This window comes from Schistocerca serialis, chromosome 4 (genome assembly GCF_023864345.2).
Source record: "Schistocerca serialis cubense isolate TAMUIC-IGC-003099 chromosome 4, iqSchSeri2.2, whole genome shotgun sequence".
Lineage (NCBI taxonomy): Eukaryota > Metazoa > Arthropoda > Insecta > Orthoptera > Acrididae > Schistocerca > Schistocerca serialis.
The window spans coordinates 247,483,016-247,509,684 of record NC_064641.1 but is presented as its reverse complement, the minus strand read 5'-3'; the positions used below and the strand labels follow the sequence as shown (position 1 = coordinate 247,509,684).

The window sequence follows — 26,669 nt, the reverse complement described above, 5'->3', positions numbered from 1 at the left end:
CTGTTATGAAGTCATTACTCCTAGTCAGACTGTCGTGCATTCAAGTTTGTATGTTGGTCCTGTCAGTAGGAATTCAAATAAAAACTAACATCAATAAAAGATATCAGTCCTTGAATTCCCACTTGTGCCATCTAATCAAGAATAGAGATCATTCATTTTGTTAAAAGGTTCTATTGCTAATATGAAGTTACTCTATCTTAATAAAATCTGAAATTGGCACTAGTCAAAATCTGAAATTGGCACTGGTCCTTTGAAAGAACATGACTATGTGGTCACATGTTCAAAAAAGTTTTATTAAAAAATCAAATAAATGTTTTTCTCACTCTATTTCTCCACTGTATTACGAATTTCTTGTATTTGCATTATCTTTTTGTTATGTCATAAGACTTTGCCAGTATCCAGAAAAGTGTTTTTCTTACTAAGTTCCAGTTAAAGGAATTAAATGTTCCATGGATTTCTCTTGTGCAATGGTTGTGTTTTATAGGATTCATTTACAACAACGTTTTTCAATAATTTTTTTCTGCAAATGTTACTGTCATGCAAACTCGTGTGCTTTCAATATTCTTCTTGCAGGCAGGTGCAGTCATCTCTCCCCCTCCACTTACCCAAATATGAGTGTATCCCCCTTTAAATATGTATCCTCAATGCAAGAAACACGCCATTCTTGTCTAATGTTTCTGGTTTCTGCTGGTTTCACATTCTTTGCACTTAATTCAATGGAGTTCTTAAATTTTCTTGAACATAATCATTAAACAAGTACTAACTGAGCCAACACAACAGTGGTCTGGCTATGGTGCTTCCTTCTTGTTATGCTTCAGCTTACAGTTTTACCTGTGTCATTACTGTTTCTTTGAAAACATCAAATGTTACATCTTTTTCGTGTGCGATCAAAACTTTTTGCAATCACTTTTGAGAAAGCTACCATAACTAGGCTCATTCATCATCACTTGTTTGTACGAAAGATAATTCATCACTGGCAAACTAATAATTAACTTACCTGCTGTCTTTATGGAATTTTTACTAGGCCATGTACATTTCAAAGTGAAAACATCATCAGAACTTCCTATTGTTACATGAGAACTTTCACAGCCCTGTCAACATGCTAAGAATGACTGTTTGTGTGTTGCAGATATATCATTCCCACAGATGAAGTGAATTGACTATTTTGTGCATGATGACCTGTTTCCATTCACAGCTTTGACCACTGTTTCATTTCTGTTATTTAAGGATGGAAGAAAGTTTCATACACAGTAACAAGACACACAGAATCATCTGGATTCTTTACAAAATAGTCCAGACATACACTTTCTTAACGAGTAATTAACAAATGCAATAGCTATGTCTCATTAAACTTACTCATGGTTAATTCTTCATGTAAAATGTAATACTCTCTTCATTCTGTTACTGTTATGATGGTGGTGAGCAATTTAAAAACCAAGGAGTTCTTAATTCCTAGACACACTGTGTTCTGAAGAACCGACATTGCGTACTCTAATACCATGACCTCCTATCTCCCAATGCAGACTGACTTTTACTGGCTACACTGGATAAGTATTAACTTCCATTTGGCTCCTGCTAACCCTTGTTATGTGAATTCATGCTTTTGCTTTATACAAAACAGAATATTACATTGAAAGATGTATAAAAATTAATACTGTCGCATCGTAACTACAATCAAGTCTAAATCCAAAAGCAGTGTCATCAATGAAATACGACATTTAGCACTGAAAGTATGTCATCAAGGACATCAAAGTACAAACTGAAGAGAACTGCCTGTTGGACAGAGAGTGTTGCAATTTATGCAGACTTGAAATACAACAACAATATACAAACATTACAAAACAAGACATTTCAAGAACCTTCAGACTTGGAATGGCAACCTGCGGCACACCAGCCAACGACATCTACTGCTACTCCACATTGCTTCAGTACAGCTCACACCAATATACTGGTAGCCAATAAAATTTTGCTATGCATTTTCCCGTCCACTTTTAAAAAATGATTATGAAAACTATAACAGAATAAAATAGTTTGAAAAAAGGTTCAGATGAAAATGAAATTGTTTCATTTTCCACGTAATTTTAAATTTAAGTTCTCAAAAATTACTTAACCTGTACTGCTAGACAATATCATGTGGTTCATTTAACTTCAAATAATTGTCAAAACAGGTGGTATGTGCAGCCCACTAGTGTGGTAAGAAATGATGAGGGGGGATGAGGAGGGGCTTAATTAAAATGTGGCATCATAAAAATATAATAATAATATTACAATAAAAATACAATTTATCAATACTGAATAATCATTGCAAATCCTGGAATAACATAATTTTAGGGCATTGTAAAGATTACTCTTCTGAATAAGTCATGTAAAAATATTGAGGTTTACAATTTATGAATGACAGTTTTGGGCTTAATAACAAACGGAGGGGTATCTGTTGAGAGGCCAGACAAACGTGTGGTTCCTGAAGAGGGGCAGCAGCCTTTTCAGTAGTTGCAAGGGCAACAGTCTAGATGATTGACTGATCTGGCCTTGTAACACTAACCAAAACGGCCTTGCTGTGCTGGTACTGCGAACGGCAGAAAGCAAGGGGAAACTACAGCCGTAATTTTTCCCGAGGGCATGCAGCTTTACTGTATGATTACATGATGATGGCGTCCTCTTGGGTAAAATATTCCGGAGGTAAAATAGTCCCCCATTCAGATCTCCGGGCGGGGACTACTCAAGAGGATGTCGTTATCAGGAGAAAGAAAACTGGCGTTCTACGGATCGGAGCGTGGAATGTCAGATCCCTTAATCGGGCAGGTAGGTTAGAAAATTTAAAAAGGGAAATGGATAGGTTGAAGTTAGATATAGTGGGAATTAGTGAAGTTCGGTGGCAGGAGGAACAAGACTTCTGGTCAGGTGACTACAGGGTTATAAACACAAAATCAAATAGGGGTAATGCAGGAGTAGGTTTAATAATGAATAGGAAAATAGGAATGCGGGTAAGCTACTACAAACAGCATAGTGAACGCATTATTGTGGCCAAGATAGATACGAAGCCCACGCCTACTACAGTAGTACAAGTTTATATGCCAACTAGCTCTGCAGATGACGAAGAAATTGAAGAAATGTATGATGAAATAAAAGAAATTATTCAGATTGTGAAGGGAGACGAAAATTTATTAGTCATGGGTGACTGGAATTCGAGTGTAGGAAAAGGGAGAGAAGGAAACATGGTAGGTGAATATGGATTGGGGGACAGAAATGAAAGAGGAAGCCGCCTGGTCGAATTTTGCACAGAGCACAATATAATTATAACTAACACTTGGTTTAAGAATCATGAAAGAAGGTTGTATACATGGAAGAACCCTGGAGATACTAAAAGGTATCAGATAGATTATATAATGGTAAGACAGAGATTTAGGAACCAGGTTTTGAATTGTAAGACATTTCCAGGGGCAGATGTGGACTCTGACCACAATCTATTGGTTATGACCTGTAGATTAAAACTGAAGAAACTGCAAGAAGGTGGGAATTTAAGGAGATGGGACCTGGATAAACTAAAAGAACCAGAGGTTGTACAGAGATTCAGGGAGAGCATAAGGGAGCAATTGACAGGAATGGGGGAAATAAATACAGTAGAAGAAGAATGGGTAGCTTTGAGGGATGAAGTAGTGAAGGCAGCAGAGGATCAAGTAGGTAAAAAGACGAGGGCTAGTAGAAATCCTTGGGTAACAGAAGAAATATTGAATTTAATTGATGAAAGGAGAAAATATAAAAATGCAGTAAGTGAAACAGGCAAAAAGGAATACAAACGTCTCAAAAATGAGATCGACAGGAAGTGCAAAATGGCTAAGCAGGGATGGCTAGAGGACAGATGTAAGGATGTAGAGGCCTATCTCACTAGGGATAAGATAGATACCGCCTACAGGAAAATTAAAGAGACCTTTGGAGATAAGAGAACGACTTGTATGAATATCAAGAGCTCAGATGGAAACCCAGTTCTAAGCAAAGAAGGGAAAGCAGAAAGGTGGAAGGAGTATATAGAGGGTCTATACAAGGGCGATGTACTTGAGGACAATATTATGGAAATGGAAGAGGATGTAGATGAAGATGAAATGGGAGATATGATACTGCGTGAAGAGTTTGACAGAGCACTGAAAGACCTGAGTCGAAACAAGGACCCCGGAGTAGACAATATTCCATTGGAACTACTGACGGCCGTGGGAGAGCCAGTCCTGACAAAACTCTACCATCTCGTGAGCAAGATGTATGAAACAGGCGAAATACCCTCAGACTTCAAGAAGAATATAATAATTCCAATCCCAAAGAAAGCAGGTGTTGACAGATGTGAAAATTACCGAACTATCAGCTTAATAAGTCACAGCTGCAAAATACTAACACGAATTCTTTACAGACGAATGGAAAAACTAGTAGAAGCCAACCTCGGGGAAGATCAGTTTGGATTCCGTAGAAACACTGGAACACGTGAGGCAATACTGACCTTATGACTTATCTTAGAAGAAAGATTAAGGAAAGGCAAACCTACGTTTCTAGCATTTGTAGACTTAGAGAAAGCTTTTGACAATGTTGACTGGAATACTCTCTTTCAAATTCTAAAGGTGGCAGGGGTAAAATACAGGGAGCGAAAGGCTATTTACAATTTGTACAGAAACCAGATGGCAGTTATAAGAGTCGAGGGACATGAAAGGGAAGCAGTGGTTGGGAAGGGAGTAAGACAGGGTTGTAGCCTCTCCCCGATGTTGTTCAATCTGTATATTGAGCAAGCAGTAAAGGAAACAAAAGAAAAATTCGGAGTAGGTATTAAAATTCATGGAGAAGAAATAAAAACTTTGAGGTTCGCCGATGACATTGTAATTCTGTCAGAGACAGCAAAGGACTTGGAAGAGCAGTTGAATGGAATGGACAGTGTCTTGAAAGGAGGATATAAGATGAACATCAACAAAAGCAAAACAAGGATAATGGAATGTAGTCTAATTAAGTCGGGTGATGCTGAGGGAATTAGATTAGGAAATGAGGCACTTAAAGTAGTAAAGGAGTTTTGCTATTTGGGGAGCAAAATAACTGATGATGGTCGAAGTAGAGAGGATATAAAATGTAGGCTGGCAATGGCAAGGAAAGCGTTTCTGAAGAAGAGAAATTTGTTAACATCGAGTATAGATTTAAGTGTCAGGAAGTCATTTCTGAAAGTATTCGTATGGAGTGTAGCCATGTATGGAAGTGAAACATGGAGGATAAATAGTTTGGACAAGAAGAGAATAGAAGCTTTCGAAATGTGGTGCTACAGAAGAATGCTGAAGATTAGATGGGTAGATCACATAACTAATGAGGAAGTATTGAATAGGATTGGGGAGAAGAGAAGTTTGTGGCACAACTTGACCAGAAGAAGGGATCGGTTGGTAGGACATGTTCTGAGACATCAAGGGATCACCAATTTAGTATTGGAGGGCAGCGTGGAGGGTAAAAATCGTAGAGGGAGACCAAGAGATGAATACACTAAGCAGATTCAGAAGGATGTAGGTTGCAGTAGGTACTGGGAGATGAAAAAGCTTGCACAGGATAGAGTAGCATGGAGAGCTGCATCAAACCAGTCTCGGGACTGAAGACCACAACAACAACAACAAATTTTAACAGTTTAACACATTTTGCAACTGTTACAATTTTTTATCATCAACAGGCTGCTTGCAAATTACCTATTACTATGAGCTTTAAATACATTCACTGCCTATTTATTTTGGAGGAAGACATAACTCGTATGGAGAGTAAAAAGGATTTACAGTTAAAATTATTTTGTGATTTTCAGTTAAAATTATTCTGATATTATTAATTTCACATCTGAACGACACACTATGTGTTTTAAGAAGTACCAACTGTTTCCTGTTGTGGATACACAATTTTATCAGTTCACAGATAGTTCCTCTAATACTCAGTTTCCACAACTCACCAAGTAGTATGATGATGTTAAAATAGTAATTTGCGCTAGATTGCATGGTTCTATTTTGTTAAACAAGCACTGCTGCACGAAAACTATTTTGCATGTTACAGTACACGCTACTTCCAAAATTTCTGTTGGTTTCTCTCTACCTTTTTTATGCCCCAGTAAAATAGCACAAATTATTTCATGGGTGGCCCAAAACTGACTTTTGTAACAGATCATGAGACTTCCAACTTTAACTAATAGTGGTTTTTTTCGCATTACTTACTGTGCATAAGAATGCCTCATGCACCTGGATATTTATCTGTATCCTGATTTCATATAAGTTGGCAATTCCTGCTGAAGCTGGCAATTCTACATTTACATGTACACACATACTCCACAAGCCAGCATACAATGCATAGCAGAGGGCACCTTGTACCACTACTACTCAATTCCATACCTATTCCACTCACAAACACAGCAAGAGAAAACAACTGTCTATTTGTCTCCATACAAACCCTATTTTCTCTTATGCTGCCTTTGCAGTAACAGTTACAAATGCCTTTTCTATAAATTTTCTCAGTAGTGCTTCATGAAAAGAATCTCTTTCCTCCAAGAATTCCCATTTAAGTTGACAAAGCATTTCCGTAATACTTGCTTGATGATCAAACATACAGGTAACAGGTCTAGCAGCATGTTTCTGAACTGCTTTGGTGTATTCCTTTGATCTGACCTATTGGGGATCCTACACACTTCAGCAGTATCCAAGCTGGCTACCACCCACTCCTGGCACCCGATCCACTCTCAGTGCTTGCATCTGCTCCCAAAGTATGCAACTGTAAACCTAAACTCCATCCAGAGAGTAAACTCCATCGACAGAATCCATCGACATCCACAATGGTGGTCTAGATGCAGTAAAGAGGGGTGTAGGGGATTGGCACATCACTCCCAACCACTATCACTTTTTGCGAGCTGGAGCAAATTGATGCCAATTAAGGAGTCACTTCACCGATCCACTAATCGGTGAGGTGGCTCCTTAGTTGGCATCATGAGGCTGAGTGCACCCAATTCCAGTTCTCTAACCAAGGAAAAATTCCAGGCAATACCGCAAATCGAAGACAGGTCCTCCACATGGCAATTAGGCGCACTGACCACTCAACTGCAGGAGTTTGCAACTGCTCCCAAAGTTTGCTTGCGGCAACACCCAAAGTTTGTACACAACTGCACATAAAATTTGAAAAATCACTCAGACTTCAAAAATCACTTGAAGCTGATTAGTTCAGTGCATATGTGCCATTTTCTGTGGGTGCTTATTTATTTCTTAATATATGTCAGCAATGTCTTAGCTTGCATGGTTGTTTTCTTTTGTAGGCTTGAAGGATAGAAAGCAAGATACTTTTTCTTTTTTTTCTTTTTTTTCAGTATCATTCTTTGGTTTCTTATCTTGAAATCTACCACGAATACATGTTTTATATATTTATCCTTTTTAACAGATGCACTGGTAGCACTAGTGTATACTAATAAATAACTGGAAAATATATGACACAACCAAAAATAAATTCTTTGCTACTACTGATTCTCACTTGGTAAATAAGGACTTCATAAACTTAGGGTGGACTACACATGCACAAATCATTCTGCTCTGTTTTACCGAACTAGCTAGAAATCTAGATGATGTTTCTAAACAATGCATTAATTCTGCTTCAAAACTTAGTAGTTACATTAAACTATGTTAGGGTACCAAAAGTAAGTAGAATTCAAAATAACTAATGAAGTTAACTGCTTGCATTGAATGTTTGCTTGTGATGTCTTTCTGAAAATAAACAACAAAGATTTTCAATCGTCTCTGTTACCGAACTTTTCAGTCTTCTATTTTTAAAGCATGTGGCTTACAACTGTATCCACTCTCCCTTTCCCAGTCAATTAAGTAGAAAATTGAGTAATCATTAATAAGAATTTGTACAGTCCATTTAAATCAAGATGTTGATTAACTCTAAAATAAAGTCTTTATGTTTTCTATTTAATCTTCATGAAATATCTCAATGGCAAAATTCAACTTCATTCTTTCATTTTCCTGTCCAGAGCTTCTGCTGCTATGGTACCCACATTCTAATCACAAAAATTTGTGAAAACCCTAACCTTTATTCCAAGCTCCTTTTCAATCTCTTGCTGTGATGCGGCCAACAGTTGTGCACCACTCTTGACCCACCGCTTTGCCTCAATAGCGTAGCATTCTAAGCCCATTTCTGTCAACCAGCGGGCAACGGAGTCACTATCCCATTGAGCAAAAGGTCCATCAGGCCTGTAAAATAAAACCACAGTTACACTTTATCAAACACAGAACTGGCATCAGCTTAAAACATTATGTCCCTCTGTGACACACAAACCTAATGCATCTAGAACTACATGAAAATGAAGACGGCCTGTTATACAGAAAAATCCAAGAGACAGAGATCTAAGAGAAAGCATTAGTATACACAAAAGTAAAAACTTACTCTTACCAGTAGTATTCAAAATAAAGCTACACCTGTGAATGTTCTGGATTCTGTCAGCCTGTTCAGTTGTATTTCTGATTACTATTTTTCTGTAAAAGTGCTTATTTACAGAACTCCATTTCCATTGTTTTATTTATTGTTAAATTATTTAAGAATTTGTCCCTCTAGTACAATAACTCTTTCAGAACTGCTGGAAAAATGTTATACAATGAAGTCCAGCTAAATGTCCATCATATCACAATACTAACTCCAGTAGCATGTGTCCATGAAACGGTGCTTGTGAGGCGTGGTGCCTTATATTGCTCCTGTCTAGAGCCTGTGTATCGGTAGAATGACTCATAGGTGCATGGTCTGAAGCGGGTTCAGTTGAGTATGTAGTTCTAATTTACATCCACCAGAGTACAGTAGCAGACAGAGACATTCAAGAAACAGGTCAAGAGAATGTTTTTTGAATTGTTCTGTTTATTTCTTGAAGACTTTTTTTATTTATGTTTGTACAGTTTTGTATATGCTTTTACTAGTGTGAATGATGCGTGAATGTGGTCTAAAGTACATATGTAGATCATTGTTCTACTAATGAACGCTGTAGTGTGAACAAGTTTTAAGACAGTGTGAATGCAGACGATAGGGAATTTTGTATCATTATATGTTAAGTAAGTTTATGGTAAAAAGAAAGCTATTTGAGTGTAAATGAAAATAGTTAATAACATAAAGTATAAACAAAATATCAGAATATTAAATATTTATTTTGGGAAAAATTACAGTTCAAAAGTTTGTTATTTGTTGATTGGTTATTCACGAAAAGCGCGGACTAACGTGGGAGAATACTGGTTCTCTATTGGCCTTAAAGAAAACTCACCAATCAGAACAGAGTATTCTTTGCACATCTTTTCTCTTGGAGATAAAGAATGCTTACAGCAATCTAGGCAGTTGGAGCCCAGCATTTCAATGGTATGGTCACGTGTAGTACGAGCTCCGAAGTAAGTTATGATTTGCCAGTTTTAGTTGTGCTACATGCCTCAAAAGTGCTTTAAAGTGAAGCCATATTTATTCCAGTGTTGTTTTTTTTTTATTAAGAAAGTATGGATTTTTTTGTACATGAGAAAAGACAGTAATTCTGCATGGCATATTGAGCAAAAACCTGAATGCATTACACACTGATAAACTTAATAGTGTGGTGAGCATTTTCATTTAAGAACAATCTGTGTTTAGTAGCTGTTCAGATTTCGGGAAATACATTAGCATAAATTTGCTAATGTGAATGAAAGGGTTTGTGCATAACTGTGTTAGGATTAGCACGGGCTTGGCAGTGAACCTGTAATTCTAAACTTCAGAATATACCGAAGTTCTGCCAGTATTTCCACCTTTCATTCAAAATTAAGACCTTTTCCCAATTTTTAGAATAGTTACATTGTATACAGCCTGGTGCGAGTTGCAGTACAGAAGGTTTCTGCTTGGCTTTCCTACGGCTATCTGCTGCAATGAGTTCACAGATAGGTGCAGGTAAAACGACAAAAATGAACTACTCCGCTGCACATGGTGCATCTGTGCCAGGAAAACAGTTAAAAAGCCATAGTACATAGAAACCGTGGTTGAGAGAAATTTTGTGAAAGATCATATACTGAATGATAATGAAAACTTAGTGCATTGGTATATGCAGATAATTGAACGGAACCCATTTCGAGTCACCAGAGAGACTTACAAGAAAGAAGATGATGCTACACAGTCACAATAACAACAAGAGGACATCGAAGCAGCAGATGGTCATAGCTATATCAACGAGCAGCAGTACGGAAGGGCAGTACTGCCAACTTACACGACGAGCAGGGACCAAATTTTGCACTTAAGAAATCATTCAAGCAGGATGATACTACAAACATACCTTCATTTGACCACAGCACACACTCATGTACGGAGGGTGTACTAAAAGGCATCCCTGTATAGAGGAGTAACTGCAAGAGTAAATAATAGGTAAGTTGCCAGGTCTGGGTGGAATCCAATTTGGTTTTACAAAGAGTACTCTACAGCACTGGCACCATATTTAGCTTGCATTTATCATGAATTTCCTGACCAGTGCAAAGTCCCAAGCGACTGAAAAAAAAAGCACAGGTGACATTTGAATATAAGACTGGTAAGAGAACTGACCCCCAAAAATTACAGACCAATCTCCTTAACATCAGTACGCTGCAGAATTCTTGAACAAATATAATACAGTTCCTTGAGATGGAAAGCTTTTGTCCACAAATCAGCATGTTTTAGAAAGCATCACTGGTGTGAAACTCAGCTTCCCCTCTTCTCAGATGATATATGGTGAACTATGGATGACGGACTACAGGCAAATTCCATATTCCTAGATTTCCAAAAAGCACTTGACATGGTGCCCCAATGCAGGCTGTTAACAAAGGTATGAGCATACGTAATAGGTTCCCTTATATGTGAGTGGCTTGAATACTTCTTAAAATACAATATCATCGATGGCAGGTATTCAGAGACAAGGGTGTCACCAGGAGCGCCCCATGGAATTGTGATAGGATCACTATTATTTTCTGTATACATAAATGACCTAACAGACAGGGTGAGCAGCAATCTGCAGCTGTTTGCTGGAAAGGTAGGTGGTTCCCTACCCTCTGACTCCTACCCTTGTAACTGCCTGCGGTGTAAACGTGTGAAAGCACCCACGAGATTTGGCAACTAATGTGCCTACACTGTGAAGCCGTCTATGTGGGAATGACCAGCAACAAACTGTCCATTCGCATGAACGGACACAGGCAGACAGTGTTTGTTGGTAATGAGGATCACTCAGTGGTTAAACATGCCTTGGTGCACGGCCAGCACATATTGGCGCAGAGTTACACCGTCTGGGTTATCTGGATACTTCCCACTGGCACCAACCTATCAGAACTCTGGAGATGGGAACTTCACTTTCAATATATTCTCTCTTCCCGTTACCCACCAGGCCTCAACCTCCACTAATTTCAAGTTGCCACCCCTCGTTCCTCACCTGTCATTCAACAACATCTTTGCCTCTGTACTTCCACCTCGACTGACATCTCTGTCCAACCTCTTTGCATTTACATATGTCTGCCTGTGTCTGTATATGTGCAGATGGATGTGCGCGCGCGCAAGTGTATACCTGTCCTTTTTCCCCCCTAAAGTAAGTCTTTCCGCTCCCGGATTGGAATGACTCCTTACCCTCTCCCTTAAAACCCACATCCTTTCGTCTTTCCCTCTCCTTCCCTCTTTCCTGATGAAGCAACCAGGGGTTGTGAAAGCTTGAATATTTGTGTGTGTGTTTGTGTTTTTTATTGTGTCTATCAACATACCAACCCTTTCTCGTTTGGTAAGTTGAAAAACGTAAGTTAACGCAGATGAGTAGTGTGCTACTAGACAGAATCAGGTCGATTAAATATCTAGGTGTAATGGTGCAAAGTGACATAAAATGGAATGAGCATGTAAAGACTGTAGTGGGGAAGATGAAGGGTCAACTTCAGTTTGTTGGGAGAGTTTTAGGGAAGCGTGGATCGAGACTGTATATACACTAGTACTCTTGAGTACTGCTAGAATCCCAAACAGGTCAGATTAAAACAAACACTGAAGCAATTCACATGCAGACTGGCAGAGTTGTAACCAGTAGGTTTGATCAATATGCAAGTATTAAGGAGATACTTATGGAACTCAAATGGGAATCCCTGGAGGGAAGGTGAAGTTTTTGAGGAACACTACTCATAAAATTTAGACACACGGGTTTTAAAGCTGACTGCAAAACAATCCTCTGTCGCCAATGTACATTTCACCTAAGGACCATGAAGAAAAGGTATTCCGAAATTCCACTGCCCACCAAATCTATCCAATAGCCTCGTCCATCACCAATCCATGGCTGCTCCCAACCTCTTGCCTCAAGGGTCATATTCAAAAACTTAGATGCAAGACTTGCCCTCTAAATCATCTAGTCTAGTCTGGTCACAAGCATTGAAGATAGGACTATCTGTGAAAGCATTCATGTGATTTACAAACTAAGCTACAACCACTGTACTGTGTTCTACAGGGGCATGACAAACAGGCTGTCGGCCCACATGAATGGCGACCAACAAATTGATGCCACGAGATCACCCAGTTGCTGAGCATGCTGCCCAACGCTATGTTTTCCCAATGCTATGTTCTTCACTGTAATGACTGCTTCACAGCCTGTGTTATCTGGATCCTTCCTATAAACACTAGCTTTTCTGAACAGCACAGGTGCGGACTTTCCCTACAATACATCCAACGTTCCCACGGCCCTCCTGGTCTCAAATTTTGGTTGACACTGCCCTTCATCCAGCTACCCTCTTCCCTGCTCCCACTCCAGCACTGCACAACACTATAAATCCACCAATGCACTCAGTCTTTTTTCCCCTTCTTTATTTCCTCCTTTTCCACTCACCCCTTCCCCACCTCACCTAACCTAATGACTTCACCTAGCTGCCCTATCCTGTCCCCACCAAATGCCTGCGTGCTGGCATAAGCTGTCGCAAACACTTCGGTCAGCAATGACGTAGCAAGAAGATCGGTAGTAGATGTGGATCAAGCGCGTCTATCAGGAGAGAGGCCTAAGACATACAAGCCGCCAACACCCTCTCGACTGCAAGTATTTAGATCACCACTGCTGACTGGAGGTCCTCAGTCTCAGTCACTAGCTCACCCACTGGCACACTAACTCACATTCTAGTTCAGCATCTGTCATTCATCGCATAGCGGAACTTGTATTTCAGCAGCAGTGAGGTTAACATGGAATATTAGTGAAGAGCTTGTACCACAACACATGGACTCTTGAAATTAAGTAGCTTCCTGTTTATGTAAATACAGAATCCTGTTAATATATGTGAGCAGTTGTGTTGTAGGAAGACAGTACCGGCCACCAAACAACATCCTCTCCCTCGATTTCTATGGTACAAGACTCTGCAGTGGCAATGAGGACACTACAGTGGCGACAAGAATACAACAGCCTGTATGCTCCCACAAGCAGCACTTTACCATCTCCTACCCCTACCCTGCTATCCATCGCCCTCCCCGCTCCACCCAGATTGCTTCTCCCATTATGTGCAGCTGTTTGCAATTCGGCTTCAGTAACCAGAGACACTGGTCTTGTGTGTGAATTATGCTCGTGTGAATATGTATGGTTGTCTACTTTAGAAGAAGGCCTTTTGGCTAAAAGCTCGTATGTTTAGCAGTCTTTTAGTTGGGCCTGTCTGCGACTCAACATCCCCTCTATATAGCACATAGCAACCTATCCTTTACATAATATTATCGTTATACCATCCTGCATTTTCCATTGCTCGCTCTCAGTAGAAGTCATTTATGTCAGTGAATTACTCATCTGAACCCATGTTGTTGCTTGAATGATTCCCCATTCGTATCTGCTCAACTTGCATACTTTCCTTACCGTACCCGCAATGCCGCCAGGTGGCATTCAGTCTCATGGTGGGCAGTGGTCTTAATGTTTTGGTACTACAGTGTAGGTCTTTCAGACAAATATCAGACATGTCCTGTGGGATCAAGCTCAGTGAGTTCTCCTTTTAGTATGTATACATCAAAGCACCTGCTGCAGAGGTTGCTGTATAGTGCAAGGGGAATAATACAACATTAGCCACTCCCTGTTGACACAATGAACAAATTTTCAGTTACATTGCAGTGTTTTGATTAACCACATGTGTAAATATGGCTTACATAAAAACTAAGAGCCACAGCCAAAAACAAAGAGCAACAATAATAAAATACTGTTATCAGACTTAATTAGTTTATTAGCATTTGCCTGATGAACTAAAATAAAAAGACTTGTATACACTACCTTTAAACTTGCCTAATTACAGAAGCAAAATAACATAAGCTTATACATAAAACACAAAAGTGAAAACCATTGTAGTAAGTATATCCAGCAGTACAATCAGGTACTTACAATGGTGGAGGAGGTGGCTGTGAGTTCCAGCCAAGCCGTGGACCAGCAGTAGCACGCACACCTCCCCTCCGAAACTCTCCATCTGTCATCAAAGATGGAATTGGAAGGTCCTCTAGATTGCCTGATCCACTACGTTTCATCCTGTAAAATATTTAGTAGCAAGCAGTTGTCATGAATATACTGCAAAGAATAAAATAAAGCTGATGTCAGCTTGTGTTACTTTTGTTACTGTCTGATTTGTAATGGAAAATGTTGGTCCCCACTCCACTTCTTTGCCCTGAACATGCTAAAAATATTATGGTTTCACTTACTCCAACTTTGAGTTTGAATTTTTATTGCATTATCCAAGGAAAAATGCTTTTTAATGTATTTACACAGAAACTTCTAGGTGGGTGCAGGCAGAACGTGTGTTGCCTTTCTGTACTGACAGCATGCAAGTACAGTGTTGTTCAGTGTGTAGTTGGAGAACAATAGTGGAGCATAGCAATTGGAAAGTGGTAGGAAAAGACAAGAACTTGTGCAAATGGAACATCAAAACATATCCTGCATAGAGTGGAATTATATTGTGTTAGTAGTGGAGGTGACAGTTTGAGACATAATATCACTGGTGTCACATTGTATGCAAGTACAGAAAAGGATGAGTCAAGTTTGTTACAAGTTCTAACAATAAGTCACATCACAAAGCAGTTAAGTAAAACTCATTAGTCACATTTACCAACAAAACAGAAATATTGGAAGTACTGTTAAATTTGGTAAAGGAAATCAATTCAGTGACATTCTATTTATCCCACTATTAACAAAACCTAGTGAATATAAAAAGCATGCAAACACTGTATCTCTGGCTGTATCATGTGAGACTGTCACAACCCTGCAATGAATAGTTAATTACTATGTTATAATGCACATCCTACTCTCAATTATTTAGATACAGTGATCACCACGAGCAGATAAGTGATATGAGCTTACACCAAGTGTGCAGTAAAACTTTTCACTATCTACACTCCTGGAAATGGAAAAAAGAACACATTGACACCGGTGTGTCAGACCCACCATACTTGCTCCGGACACTGCGAGAGGGCTGTACAAGCAATGATCACACGCACGGCACAGCGGACACACCAGGAACCGCGGTGTTGGCCGTCGAATGGCGCTAGCTGCGCAGCATTTGTGCACCGCCGCCGTCGGTGTCAGCCAGTTTGCCGTGGCATACGGAGCTCCATCGCAGTCTTTAACACTGGTAGCATGCCGCGACAGCGTGGACGTGAACCATATGTGCAGTTGACGGACTTTGAGCGAGGGCGTATAGTGGGCATGCGGGAGGCCGGGTGGACGTACCGCCGAATTGCTCAACACGTGGGGCGTGAGGTCTCCACAGTACATCGATGTTGTCGCCAGTGGTCGTCGGAAGGTGCACGTGCCCGTCGACCTGGGACCGGACCGCAGCGACGCACGGATGCACGCCAAGACCGTAGGATCCTATGCAGTGCCGTAGGGGACCGCACCGCCACTTCCCAGCAAATTAGGGACACTGTAGCTCCTGGGGTATCGGCGAGGACCATTCGCAACCGTCTCCATGAATCTGGGCTACGGTCTCGCTCACCGTTAGGCCGTCTTCCGCTCACGCCCCAACATCGTGCAGCCCACGTCCAGTGGTGTCGCGACAGGCGTGAATGGAGGGACGAATGGAGACGTGTCGTCTTCAGCGATGAGAGTCGCTTCTGCCTTGGTGCCAATGATGGTCGTATGCGTGTTTGGCGCCGTGCAGGTGAGCGCCACAATCAGGACTGCATACGACCGAGGCACACAGGGCCAACACCCGGCATCATGGTGTGGGGAGCGATCTCCTACACTGGCCGTACACCACTGGTGATCGTCGAGGGGACACTGAATAGTGCACGGTACATCCAAACCGTCATCGAACCCATCGTTCTACCATTCCTAGACCGGCAAGGGAACTTGCTGTTCCAACAGGACAATGCACGTCCGCATGTATCCCGTGCCACCCAACGTGCTCTAGAAGGTGTAAGTCAACTACCCTGGCCAGCAAGATCTCCGGATCTGTCCCCCATTGAGCATGTTTGGGACTGGATGAAGCGTCGTCTCACGCGGTCTGCACGTCCAGCACGAACGCTGGTCCAACTGAGGCGCCAGGTGGAAATGGCATGGCAAGCCGTTCCACAGGACTACATCCAGCATCTCTACGATCGTCTCCATGGGAGAATAGCAGCCTGCATTGCTGCGAAAGATGGATATAAACTGTACTAGTGCCGACATTGTGCATGCTCTATTGCCTGTGTCTATGTGCCTGTGGTTCTGTCAGTGTGATCATGTGATGTATCTGACCCCAGGAATGTGTCAATAAAGTTTCCCCTTCCTGGGACAATGAATTCACGGTGTTCTTATTTCAATTTCCAGGAGTGTATATACTTGTCAGACATTTTTTGTTACATTTGTCACTGCATGTAGGGTCTCATAATACAAACAGTACAGCAGCAGAGAACAGTTTTAATCCTCCTTCCCAATATCATGCAGGTGTTTCAGAGTTTCTACGGAAAAGGACTGGTGAGGTTTAGGAAACGGGGAGAATTACAGAACAGTCACCCAGAACTGTGAGTTAAGGACCAAATACCAGGTGGGATGAGAAGAAAAGACTGATTGTTGGGGACTGCACATGATGAGATTTGAAAACCCGAGAGCTTAAAGGTTGAAGATAAGGTAATAAGAAAGACAGAGATACTTACAAAATGTCATGCAAGAGTGGAAAGCTAAGTGCATAATCTATGGTAAAGGTGGGGAAAAATAGACAGGTCACAAAATAGCAGATATAGAAAACAAATTGGGAGTAAAGAAAGGGATAGTTACTGAGAGGAAATGCTGAGACCAAGGAAAATCACATAAATTGAGGCCAAGTGGGTGGCAAGAACCAAGAACATACTGTATTGTCAGTTTCCACCTGATGCGTTCTGAGAGGCTGGTGTCAGGAAGAAGAATCTAGATGGCACGGAAGGTGAAACAGGCACTGAGATCACAGCTGCCATGCTGCAGACAGTGGTGTACACATTCTGCTTTTAACCCTCCATGTTTGCCAATCAGGCAAGCTGCCCACACACTATCAGCAGAATGAGCAAGCTTCTCCACTCCCATCCAAGCCAAGCTGTGTGCAACCTGTGCAGGCTACAGGAATCTTGCGTGCTTGCCTGCCTGCCTGTATGCCCATTTGTGCTGTGTGCTTTCACTGTAGTGTTATGGGTATGGTTTGGATGTTTTTTACCTGAGTAACAACCCATGGAAACTCCAGGAAGGAATGTCAACAATGTAGGAAAAGAAAGTTGCTACTTACTGTAAAGAAGGCACGTCAAGTTGCAGACAGGCACAATTGTGTGTATGAATTGGTGTGTCTCTTTCTTTTGCTGATGAAGACTGTGGTCAAAAGCTTATTTAAGTGTCTTTTTAATTGTGCCTGTCTGCAACTTGACATGTCTTCTATACGGTAAGTAGCAATCTTTTCCTATGCTGTTGATCTTTTACCTGAGTATCACAAGACGAAGCCCAATATACTATGTGTATTCAATTTCAGTCATTGTAGTCCAGAAAATTGTGAATTTTATTTATCCCTTTTTTTTCCTTTTCAGTGTGTTTTGGGGTTAATAAATAATTAATAAAGTAAATAAATTACTTTGATGGAAATGGTTTTCTCTACAACTTCACCCTCTTTCGACTAGTACTAGCTATTCTCAATTTGAACTATCATCAGGTCACCTGTAATACATTTTCTGTAATAGGATAGGATGCGTATTGCAGGTTCGCTGAATTCATTCTAAGTGGCCACAATAGTTCATTCTAATTCAGTTATAACAATTTTAAATGCCTTCTTATAGGATAGGATGCGTATTGCAGGTTCGCTGAATTCATTCTAAGTGGCCACAATAGTTCATTCTAATTCCCCAAATGCATTTTAGCAAACATGAAACTCATTTCACATATTATGTTAATCTAAAAAGCACATGTTTGAAGGAAGAAGATTCTCTTTCATACTAAGCTCTCTACATGCTATGTTGTGTACCACAACCCATATTTTTTTCCATTTCAATCCATGTTAGCCCTAAATTTAGAAAGCCTATGTGCTGCTAAATGTCCTCAAGTCCTTAGCATATATTTCCAAAAACTTGTCAACCGCTTAGTCTTTGTCCTGTTTCAAAATATTTATGCAGTGTGGAAACTGATGGTCAAATTTACAAACATGTCGTAACATTCTCGAAGTTCTCGAATGAGTGTTTAGTAATGTTTTACACAATTTGTATAACAAGACACCTACCAATTTATTTGAAGCTTTACCTATGACATACCTGGGCTCTGTTTCATGGCTGGTATACATTCCCCAATTCTTGATTTCTCCACAATCTCCTTTAAGTTTGGTACATTCATTCTGCTGCTCCAACCGTTATGATAAACGAGCTGCAGTGGAACTACCTATGCAAACGTGTAACTGGCTATTCTGTAGTCATGTTTCTTCCCAAGTTGGTCCGCTTTAACCAGGTTGAGCTGTTTTAATGGTTGCAGCAGAGACAGGGGCAGGCAGGCTGGAAGAATCTGAATACCTCTGGTTGCAGAACATGCTCTGTTACAGGATATTGTTTGGCAATATACTCTCTGTCTATGCCCACTTATCCTAACTGATAACTTGGTGGTAGACATACCAAGACAAAGGCCGAACAGTGTTTGTATAACAGCTGGTACACAACATCTGTCATTTCACAGGTGGCTCTCCCTTCGATAGTATATATTTTGCCAGTTGTTATTCTATCTGTTACGTCTCCCTGACCCAGGGTCCTGGGTGACTTTTGCGAACTGTACCCATTTCCTAAACATCACCAGTCCTTTCCCTTCATCCCCCTTCCTTTCCCTTAAACCCTTCTGCCAGAAGGAGGAGCCACTGGTTCTGAAAACTTGCAAATGTCAATATCTCTCTGTGTATTTTCGCCTGCTGCAACTTGGTGAGTGAATTTTTTATCCCTCCAATTACATTATATGTCATTGATGAGTACCTCGATTAACAGAAACCGACTGCCATGGACAATAGTGTGTTGATGACAGATGTTGCTGCAGACTGTAATGGATTGTAACAGCAGAGATGAGCCACAGCACAACAAATCACTCATCAACTCATTGCTGAACAATAACAAGTGGTTAATGTCCAAATAACACAGAACCACCTTCTAGCTATAGGATACCACCAAAAATGTGTAGATTTGCTCACAACAAGCAGAGATTGCCACATACGCACAAAAGCATGCATTAGATACTCAAAATATGGGTAAGGAAAAAAAAATTACCACCTCCATAGTTGGACGGTTCATGTTATTGCCTTCAATGCAAAAGAACATGGGTTTGATTCTTGGTGCCTCCTCACATTTTCCTGAGATAAGGTGGTCTGGAACCAGGTCCACTCAGCCTCATGAGGCCAAGAAAGGAGCTGCATCAATAAAGAAGCAGTGGCATCATTTGGATTCATCTACTAGCAATAATAGATGGAGGGATTGGCAACATGCTGATCACATGTTCCACGATCATAAATCATTGTTCGTTGTGCCTTGTAGGCAGCAGTCGGCCAGTTCGAAGAGGCCTCAGGCCTGATTCTTGAGTGGTGTTTATAATAAATATGGCTAAATATCACCTGGACTGATGAGGTGCAATACCAACTGGTAGACACCAATAGCAAAACACAAGAATTACACAAGCGAAAGCATTCCTTTTGCCAAAAACGTTCTGTCCAAGCAGGTGATGGTATCCTCAAGGTGAGTGAGTGTTTACACCGGATAGAATTGATATCAGCAAATGATTCAGAGCTACTCTTCAACTGAAAAACTGCACGGGTGATCTGTAGTTTGAACAAGGCAATTCACCACTCCCAAAGTGGGTTACAATGATTTTAAGTACATTCCTACAACATGTAGACATTCATCTGTTCCCCTGTTCAAGTGAGGTGTGAATGCTCTTGACCCAGCTCCAACTTTTCTCTTGAGTTGTCAATGGTGGCTGAGCAATTACAGATCTCGATGGCTGCAATTCGGCATCACATTTTGTTTCATGATGTATCACAGTTTTCACCAGAGTAAAAGGGAGTGCTATATGTTACTATATTAGGTTGCCTCCAATTCAATTCCTCATGAGTGTGTTACTACCCTCCAGCAACAGTGAATTACGCTCATCATTTTCTTTCTTTCTTCCTTTCCTGATGAAGGAATTTTTAAACACTCCAGAAGCTACGACTGGGACACACTCTCAGTTACTGTTGAATCTGGATATCAGGCACTACATTTTACTGCAGCATTTAATTATTTTTCTGTGCACTATGTTTTCCTCCTAAATTACAAATTTGCAAGTTTTTCTTTCAGTCTTCAGCTTTGTTAGAAACATTATCTGCTAGACATCAATAAATAAATAACTTGTTTTGGTGAAAATGTTGTAAGAACAAGATGGAAAAACTAAAAACAGAAATTTCTAGCATTTAGGAACCGGGCAAACATACCTGCCAAATATCTTTTTAATTCCTTTGTTTCTGGTTGCCTGGAGTGGACTTTGTTGTGGTGACAAGTTTGAGCCTACATCTTCCTCTTCCTCCTCTTCTTCTACATGTGAATCCTCAATCACAACCCTCTCAGCATCAGCTAGAAACAAAATGTGTAACAGAACAAAGTTAATTTTTTTATATGAAAGTAATATATTTTGTTAATCTACAAAGATAAATTATGCATGCACCATGTCATCGTGCTCTGGAATATGCAGGGCATGCAGGGTTATTACCGGAGCATGACAATACCCGGAGCATGACAATACCCAAGAATGACAAGTGCAAGATGAACATCACATACCATATAATCAAAACAGTGTACAGGATGGCAAATACCGCAGAAGTGTCTTTTCTTTGTTTCTCACCCAAGCAAGAAATCTCTCAAAAAGTTGAAAGTATTTTGCCTATGTACACATAACACTTCAGCCATGAAAACATATTTGCAGTCAATGACAGAAAATAAGTGGTTAACAACTGTAGGTTTCTCAGCCTTCAGAACTGTGTTTCAGTTAGCGCATGTGCAAATGACAATTGTACATAATCTAACAAAGAAAATAATCAATTTTTGACAATACGATGTAATTGGATAGGTAAACAATCTACTCACCAAGCGGCAGCAGGAGAACACAGAATAAAAAAAGGTTTTACTTGTGCAAGCTTTCAGAGCCAGTGGCTTCTTCTCCTGGCAGAAGGGTTGAAAGGGACAGAAGAGGAGTGAAGGGAAAGGAACAGGAGAAGTTTAGGAAAACGGGTTAAGTTTGGAAAAGTCATCCAGAACCCAGGGTCAGAGGATACTTACCTAAGGGATGAGAAGGAAAGACTGATTGTTGGGGACACTATCAGTCTTTCCTTCTCATCCAATCCTCTGACCCAGGGTTGTGAGAGACTTTTTCAAACTCAACCCCTTTTCCTAAACTTCTCCAGTTCATTCCCCTTCACCCCTCTTATTTCCTCTTTAGCCCTTCTGCCAGAAGAAGGAGCCACTGGCTCCGAAAGCTTGCATAAGTAAAACTTTTTTTATGTGTGTGTGTTCTCCTGCAGCTGCTTGGTGAGTAAATTATACATAATCTGGTGATTTATACATTAATGTCCATGTCTTTTCATTTAAGAAGCTTCTCACTTTCCTCTGCAAGTTCAAGAGGACCAATTTTTTTACCTCTGTCCATGGGAAAAATTCTCACAGAGCTGCAAGTTTCCCATCAAGAACGCTAAACATTGCATTATTATTGCATTGTGTGGATTACTGTAGCTTTGTTAATGTGTACAACCATCTAGAATCATGACTACAATAGTTTCAGCTTTTCCCTGCGATTATGACACATAATTATAAATAAATACTGAGATCGAAAATTAAACTTCAAATCTTTAGCTTTTCTTAACACAACCAATGCCATGTCCAATATTTACATCCTTTTTGTTACAATCATCATTGCCACATTGACTGCAGCATCCTGGAGTATACTTGATATGGCAAAACTTTTTGCTGAACAATAAACTTCTATATGGGCAGAGGGGATGGGAGCAACACAGGAGGATGTTGGTAATGCTACACCGATGATAATGCGTAAGAACATACAGGTGACAGAAGTTAAACATATGACTTCACATATGATACATATGAGCAATAGGTTCATAGCCTTGTCATCAATGATTGCTAGCTTTTTTGCTCTGTCTCAGAAATTCGTCTCTTTGTGCACTCAGTACAGAAGTACACTCATTTCACTTTGACAATTGAATAAGGTCCATTTTTATATAACCTTGATACAAATACATCTATTGTGGAGCTCTTTCTGCGTTGACCACGACCAGTATTCAGTGTTAGGTATAGATTATCAAATAAGAATGAAACTTTTTGGTAAGTTAAAACTGTCTTCCAAACAGGAACTCAAACCTAGGCACTGCCTTATGTGGACAGGTGCTCTACTGACCAAGCTATCAAGGTACGCCTCTGAAACCTCCCTCACAGCTTTACTTCCATCAGTACCTCCTCTCCTTGTGGAAATAAAGCAGTTGTGAGTCATGCTTGGATAGCTCTGTCAGTAGAACACCTGTCCATGAAAGACAAAATTCTGATTTCAAATCCAAGTCTACAACACAGTTTTAACATTCCACGAAGCTACAAATCGGTGCAGTCTCTGCAGCATAATGAAAATTCATTCTGAAAATACTGTTGCTAAGTACACTGGTGTCCAAAATTAAAGCAACAAATGGAACTTTTGCAAAGTTGTGTTTATTTTGCCACAAAACAGCATAAACTGGTGACAGTAATGAAGAAACAATGTGAAGAATACAGAATGTACACAATGCAACATGCGTAATCGTAGACAAACATGTTCTTCGTTTTTTCAAGTTAATGGATTTGTGCACACATTCTGACACATTGGTTAATGTTCTCAGTATGGGATGTGACCAACTCTGACAGCAATACAGGCCTGACGACAAAGGGGTATGCTTTGAATGATGTCATCGACCTCACGTTGAGGCAATAACAACCATTCTTCCTGCAGAGCTGCCCACAAGTCTTGGAGAGGGGTTGGTGATGCTGATATGATGCAACCCATCTCTCTACTGCATCCTAGACATGCTCTATGGGATTCAAATAGGTAGAGTGCACAAGCCACACGATGCATGCAATATCTTCCATTTCCAAGAAAACATCAACCACCCGTGCTGTATGCGGTGAAGCATTATTGTCCATCAATACGAAGTTTGGGCCCACAGCACCTCGCAACCACCACACATGAGGTCCCAAGACCTCATCACAACACCTGACAGCAGTTAATCCTCGCCAATTCACCCGTACAATTTCATGAAGAGATGTTCGACTGGTCAACATAATCTCTCTCCACATTATTTGGAATCCTCTTCGATACTGGTGTCTTTCCACAATGTTTGGGTCCCGAAATAATGTTCCATGTTCCTTCCTGGCCCAAATTCTTTGAGAGTCACTCTCCAGATAACATTGGGACTCTTCTGCAAAAAGAGCACTGGCCCATTGTTCGAATGTCCAGATGGCAAGTTGAAGACTACCTCTAGACATTTACTTCTGTGAAGACACGTCAGAGGTACACACAGAGCAAATCCCAGACAATAAAGGCCATACAAAACATCCTGTGGAAGCTGCCAAGTCACATGCCAGTAGCCTTGTAGTACTAAGGCGGTACCATCAAGCCCTTACAGCCAAATAACAGTTATCTCCTCCTGATGTCACTTGTGATTGGCCCTGCCCTGGTCTTTGTGATACAGTTTTTGTCTCTATAAACTGTCACCGAATCTGAGAAACAACAGAATGATTCACATTAAGCCATTGAGCCACATCAGTTTGCGACTGCCCTGCTTCCGTTCTTTCTATGGCCCTCCACAACAGAAAATCTGGTAGGCACCTTCTCCGTGTCATACTGCACTGTGGTTGTGACTGTGTACACAGCGATTGTGGATGTGGAAATACCCAGCAAATACTACCCTGTTTGAGAGGTACCCTGATGCCATCGTTGGCATCGTCGTCCGTTGACCAGAATGCCATCTTCCATGCAGAACACAATTGTATAGACATCTGTCCACAGTTGTATGATAATATCATGAATTAAACACAGAACAGGGAAATAGAGGTTTGTTGCTTTAATATTGGACACCAGTGTAACAACTATGCACTGATTTTCCTTACACTCAGAAGTGCAGACAGGAATTCTGTACTTTTTAACGAACAAGTGCAGCTCTAAATCCTAAAAAGTTAAGAAGATATTCTTAGTTAAAAAGTGCGCATTTTGATATTTTACTTACAATTGAAAATTTTTATATGCCCCCCCACCCCCCCCCCCCAAAAAAAAAAAAAAAAAAAAAAAAAAAAAAAAAAAAAAAAAAACTGTAATTATCAACAGGAAATTTGAGTTGTTAGAGTGGCTCCATGAACAACTCACAAAATACCTCAGAGAATACTAATATTAAAGAGCTTTTTAAATGAAAGATGATGAATTTGTGAAAGAATGCACTGTGGACATGTACAGTTCTTATGTTAGCTAGCCGTCTGACTCTCCTGTGGAAAAACCAACAGCTTCTGTACATGAGAAGTTTGCACCATATTGGTCAGGCCCAGATCCTTGGATCCTTGAGAGGCAGCAGGGAGGAGGGGCAAACTGTGGTATTTGTCCCATGCAGCAATTTCAGAGGGGTGCCAGATTCATATTCTGGAAGAAAAGAACCTTGTTTCACAAAGCGTCTAGCATCCAGCGCATGCTGGTCTATCGGTTATTCATATGATTTTGAAATGCGTCCCTGCAGGTTTATGAACACATTCTAAGTTAACTTCTGAATGAATCTAAGATGATTTTTGGATATGTGCATAGTGTACATGAAGTCTCTGTCAGAGGAACCCCCACTGCATCAACAAATAAAAAACTTTCCCATACACATAAGGGGACAGAGCTATATGAGCTGAGCCAAATAAACCCAAACGGGTGAATGCCAATCACTGTTTATTATGTGATTGATTTTGGGTGTGAATAATCAGCATTGTTATAATTATTAGCAAGACCTACAAATTCAGACTACCAGTGTGGAAATAAACAACTAACACAAACAACAGGTAAGAAAGATTACACATTACCTTCTCTATGTATTCACGAAAATGAAATTTTTGCCAGATTGCTGCACTACTAAGGGCCAGTTGTATGTTCCCCGGTTAGCAACTGCTTAAGTTCTGATCTCAGAATAGCAAAGAACATGTTTTGTATGAACACTTAATAACACCTAACCAAAGAATAAATACAGGACAACTGAACTGGTGATTCTGGCAGGGTTAGTGAAGTTAACTGGAGAATAAGTTTTGATAGTAGCAGGAATAGTTACAGGATTAGTGATGACAAGATTGTTTGTTAGAATGAGGAAGGAAAATGGGGACATAACACAATTTATACGAAAGAATATGATGATTCCAAATTTATATAAAAATTTTGTACTACTACTATTCGATCTCATGCCTGAAAAACTGGATTGTATGAACGAAATGTAAAACTATTTCCTAACTTAAGACTTTTTGGTTGTAGTAGGCATAATAGGCATTTGATATTGGTACTTTGTCAATTATATTCTGTCATGTTATTTATGTAAATGGGGTAGATAAAAATGACCATTTGTGTGAAAACAGTCTCACTTATTTAGTGTATGTTACAACTGCTGCAATATTAGAAAGGCCTATTTTGTTTTATCTAGCAGACAGGGACAAAATAGATGTAATCAAATCAAGAAACCATGCCAGTCTTGGGTACTATTCATATTAACAATTTTTCAGTATCAGACAACAACATTTTGATTTTTCATGTAGCAAAATGTTGAACAAACTTTTGATGAGGTACTAAATTCTTTTGCAAATAGGAAAGCACGGGGGTGCAAACCTGTAACAAGATTTCAGAGAAAAAAAAATGCCAGGATCTAAGGATTAAAAAAATGTGTATTGTCTTGCTAGTCTCTTGCCTTTACTGGTCTTACATTTCCTATATTTAATTTTATGACAAGCAAAAGAGGAAGTTATGGCTAATAGGCAATAAAGAGTGCAAATTTTCTGAAGAGTTCTTATTCCCCAGTCACAAATAATCCCAGCCAATATTAATTGTGAGGGTTCTTTTTTATTTTCTGGAAAAAAAAGAGAATGTTAGGATGACAAACAAAACAGCTCTGAAATGTTCGAGTGGGAGGCAGTGGGGAGGCAACTATCAAATTTTTGCCCTGGTTCAGAAATGTCACAGATCTTGGGCT

The 26,669-nt window shown here is 40.2% G+C and overlaps 1 protein-coding gene across 13 annotated transcripts in view; it reads right to left on the bottom strand.

Moving 5' to 3' along the window:
• Positions 1-26,669, bottom strand: part of LOC126473647 (liprin-beta-1) — a 955,354-nt gene that overhangs the window by 75,058 nt on the left and 853,627 nt on the right. For all 13 annotated transcript variants that reach the window (XM_050100860.1, XM_050100862.1, XM_050100857.1 and 10 more), the window contains 3 exons: positions 20,877-21,015; positions 14,348-14,488; positions 8,060-8,222 (listed from right to left, as the gene is read on the bottom strand). In XM_050100860.1, the coding sequence (XP_049956817.1) occupies positions 8,060-8,222; positions 14,348-14,488; positions 20,877-21,015 (443 nt within the window). The remainder of the gene's footprint in view (positions 1-8,059; positions 8,223-14,347; positions 14,489-20,876; positions 21,016-26,669) is intronic.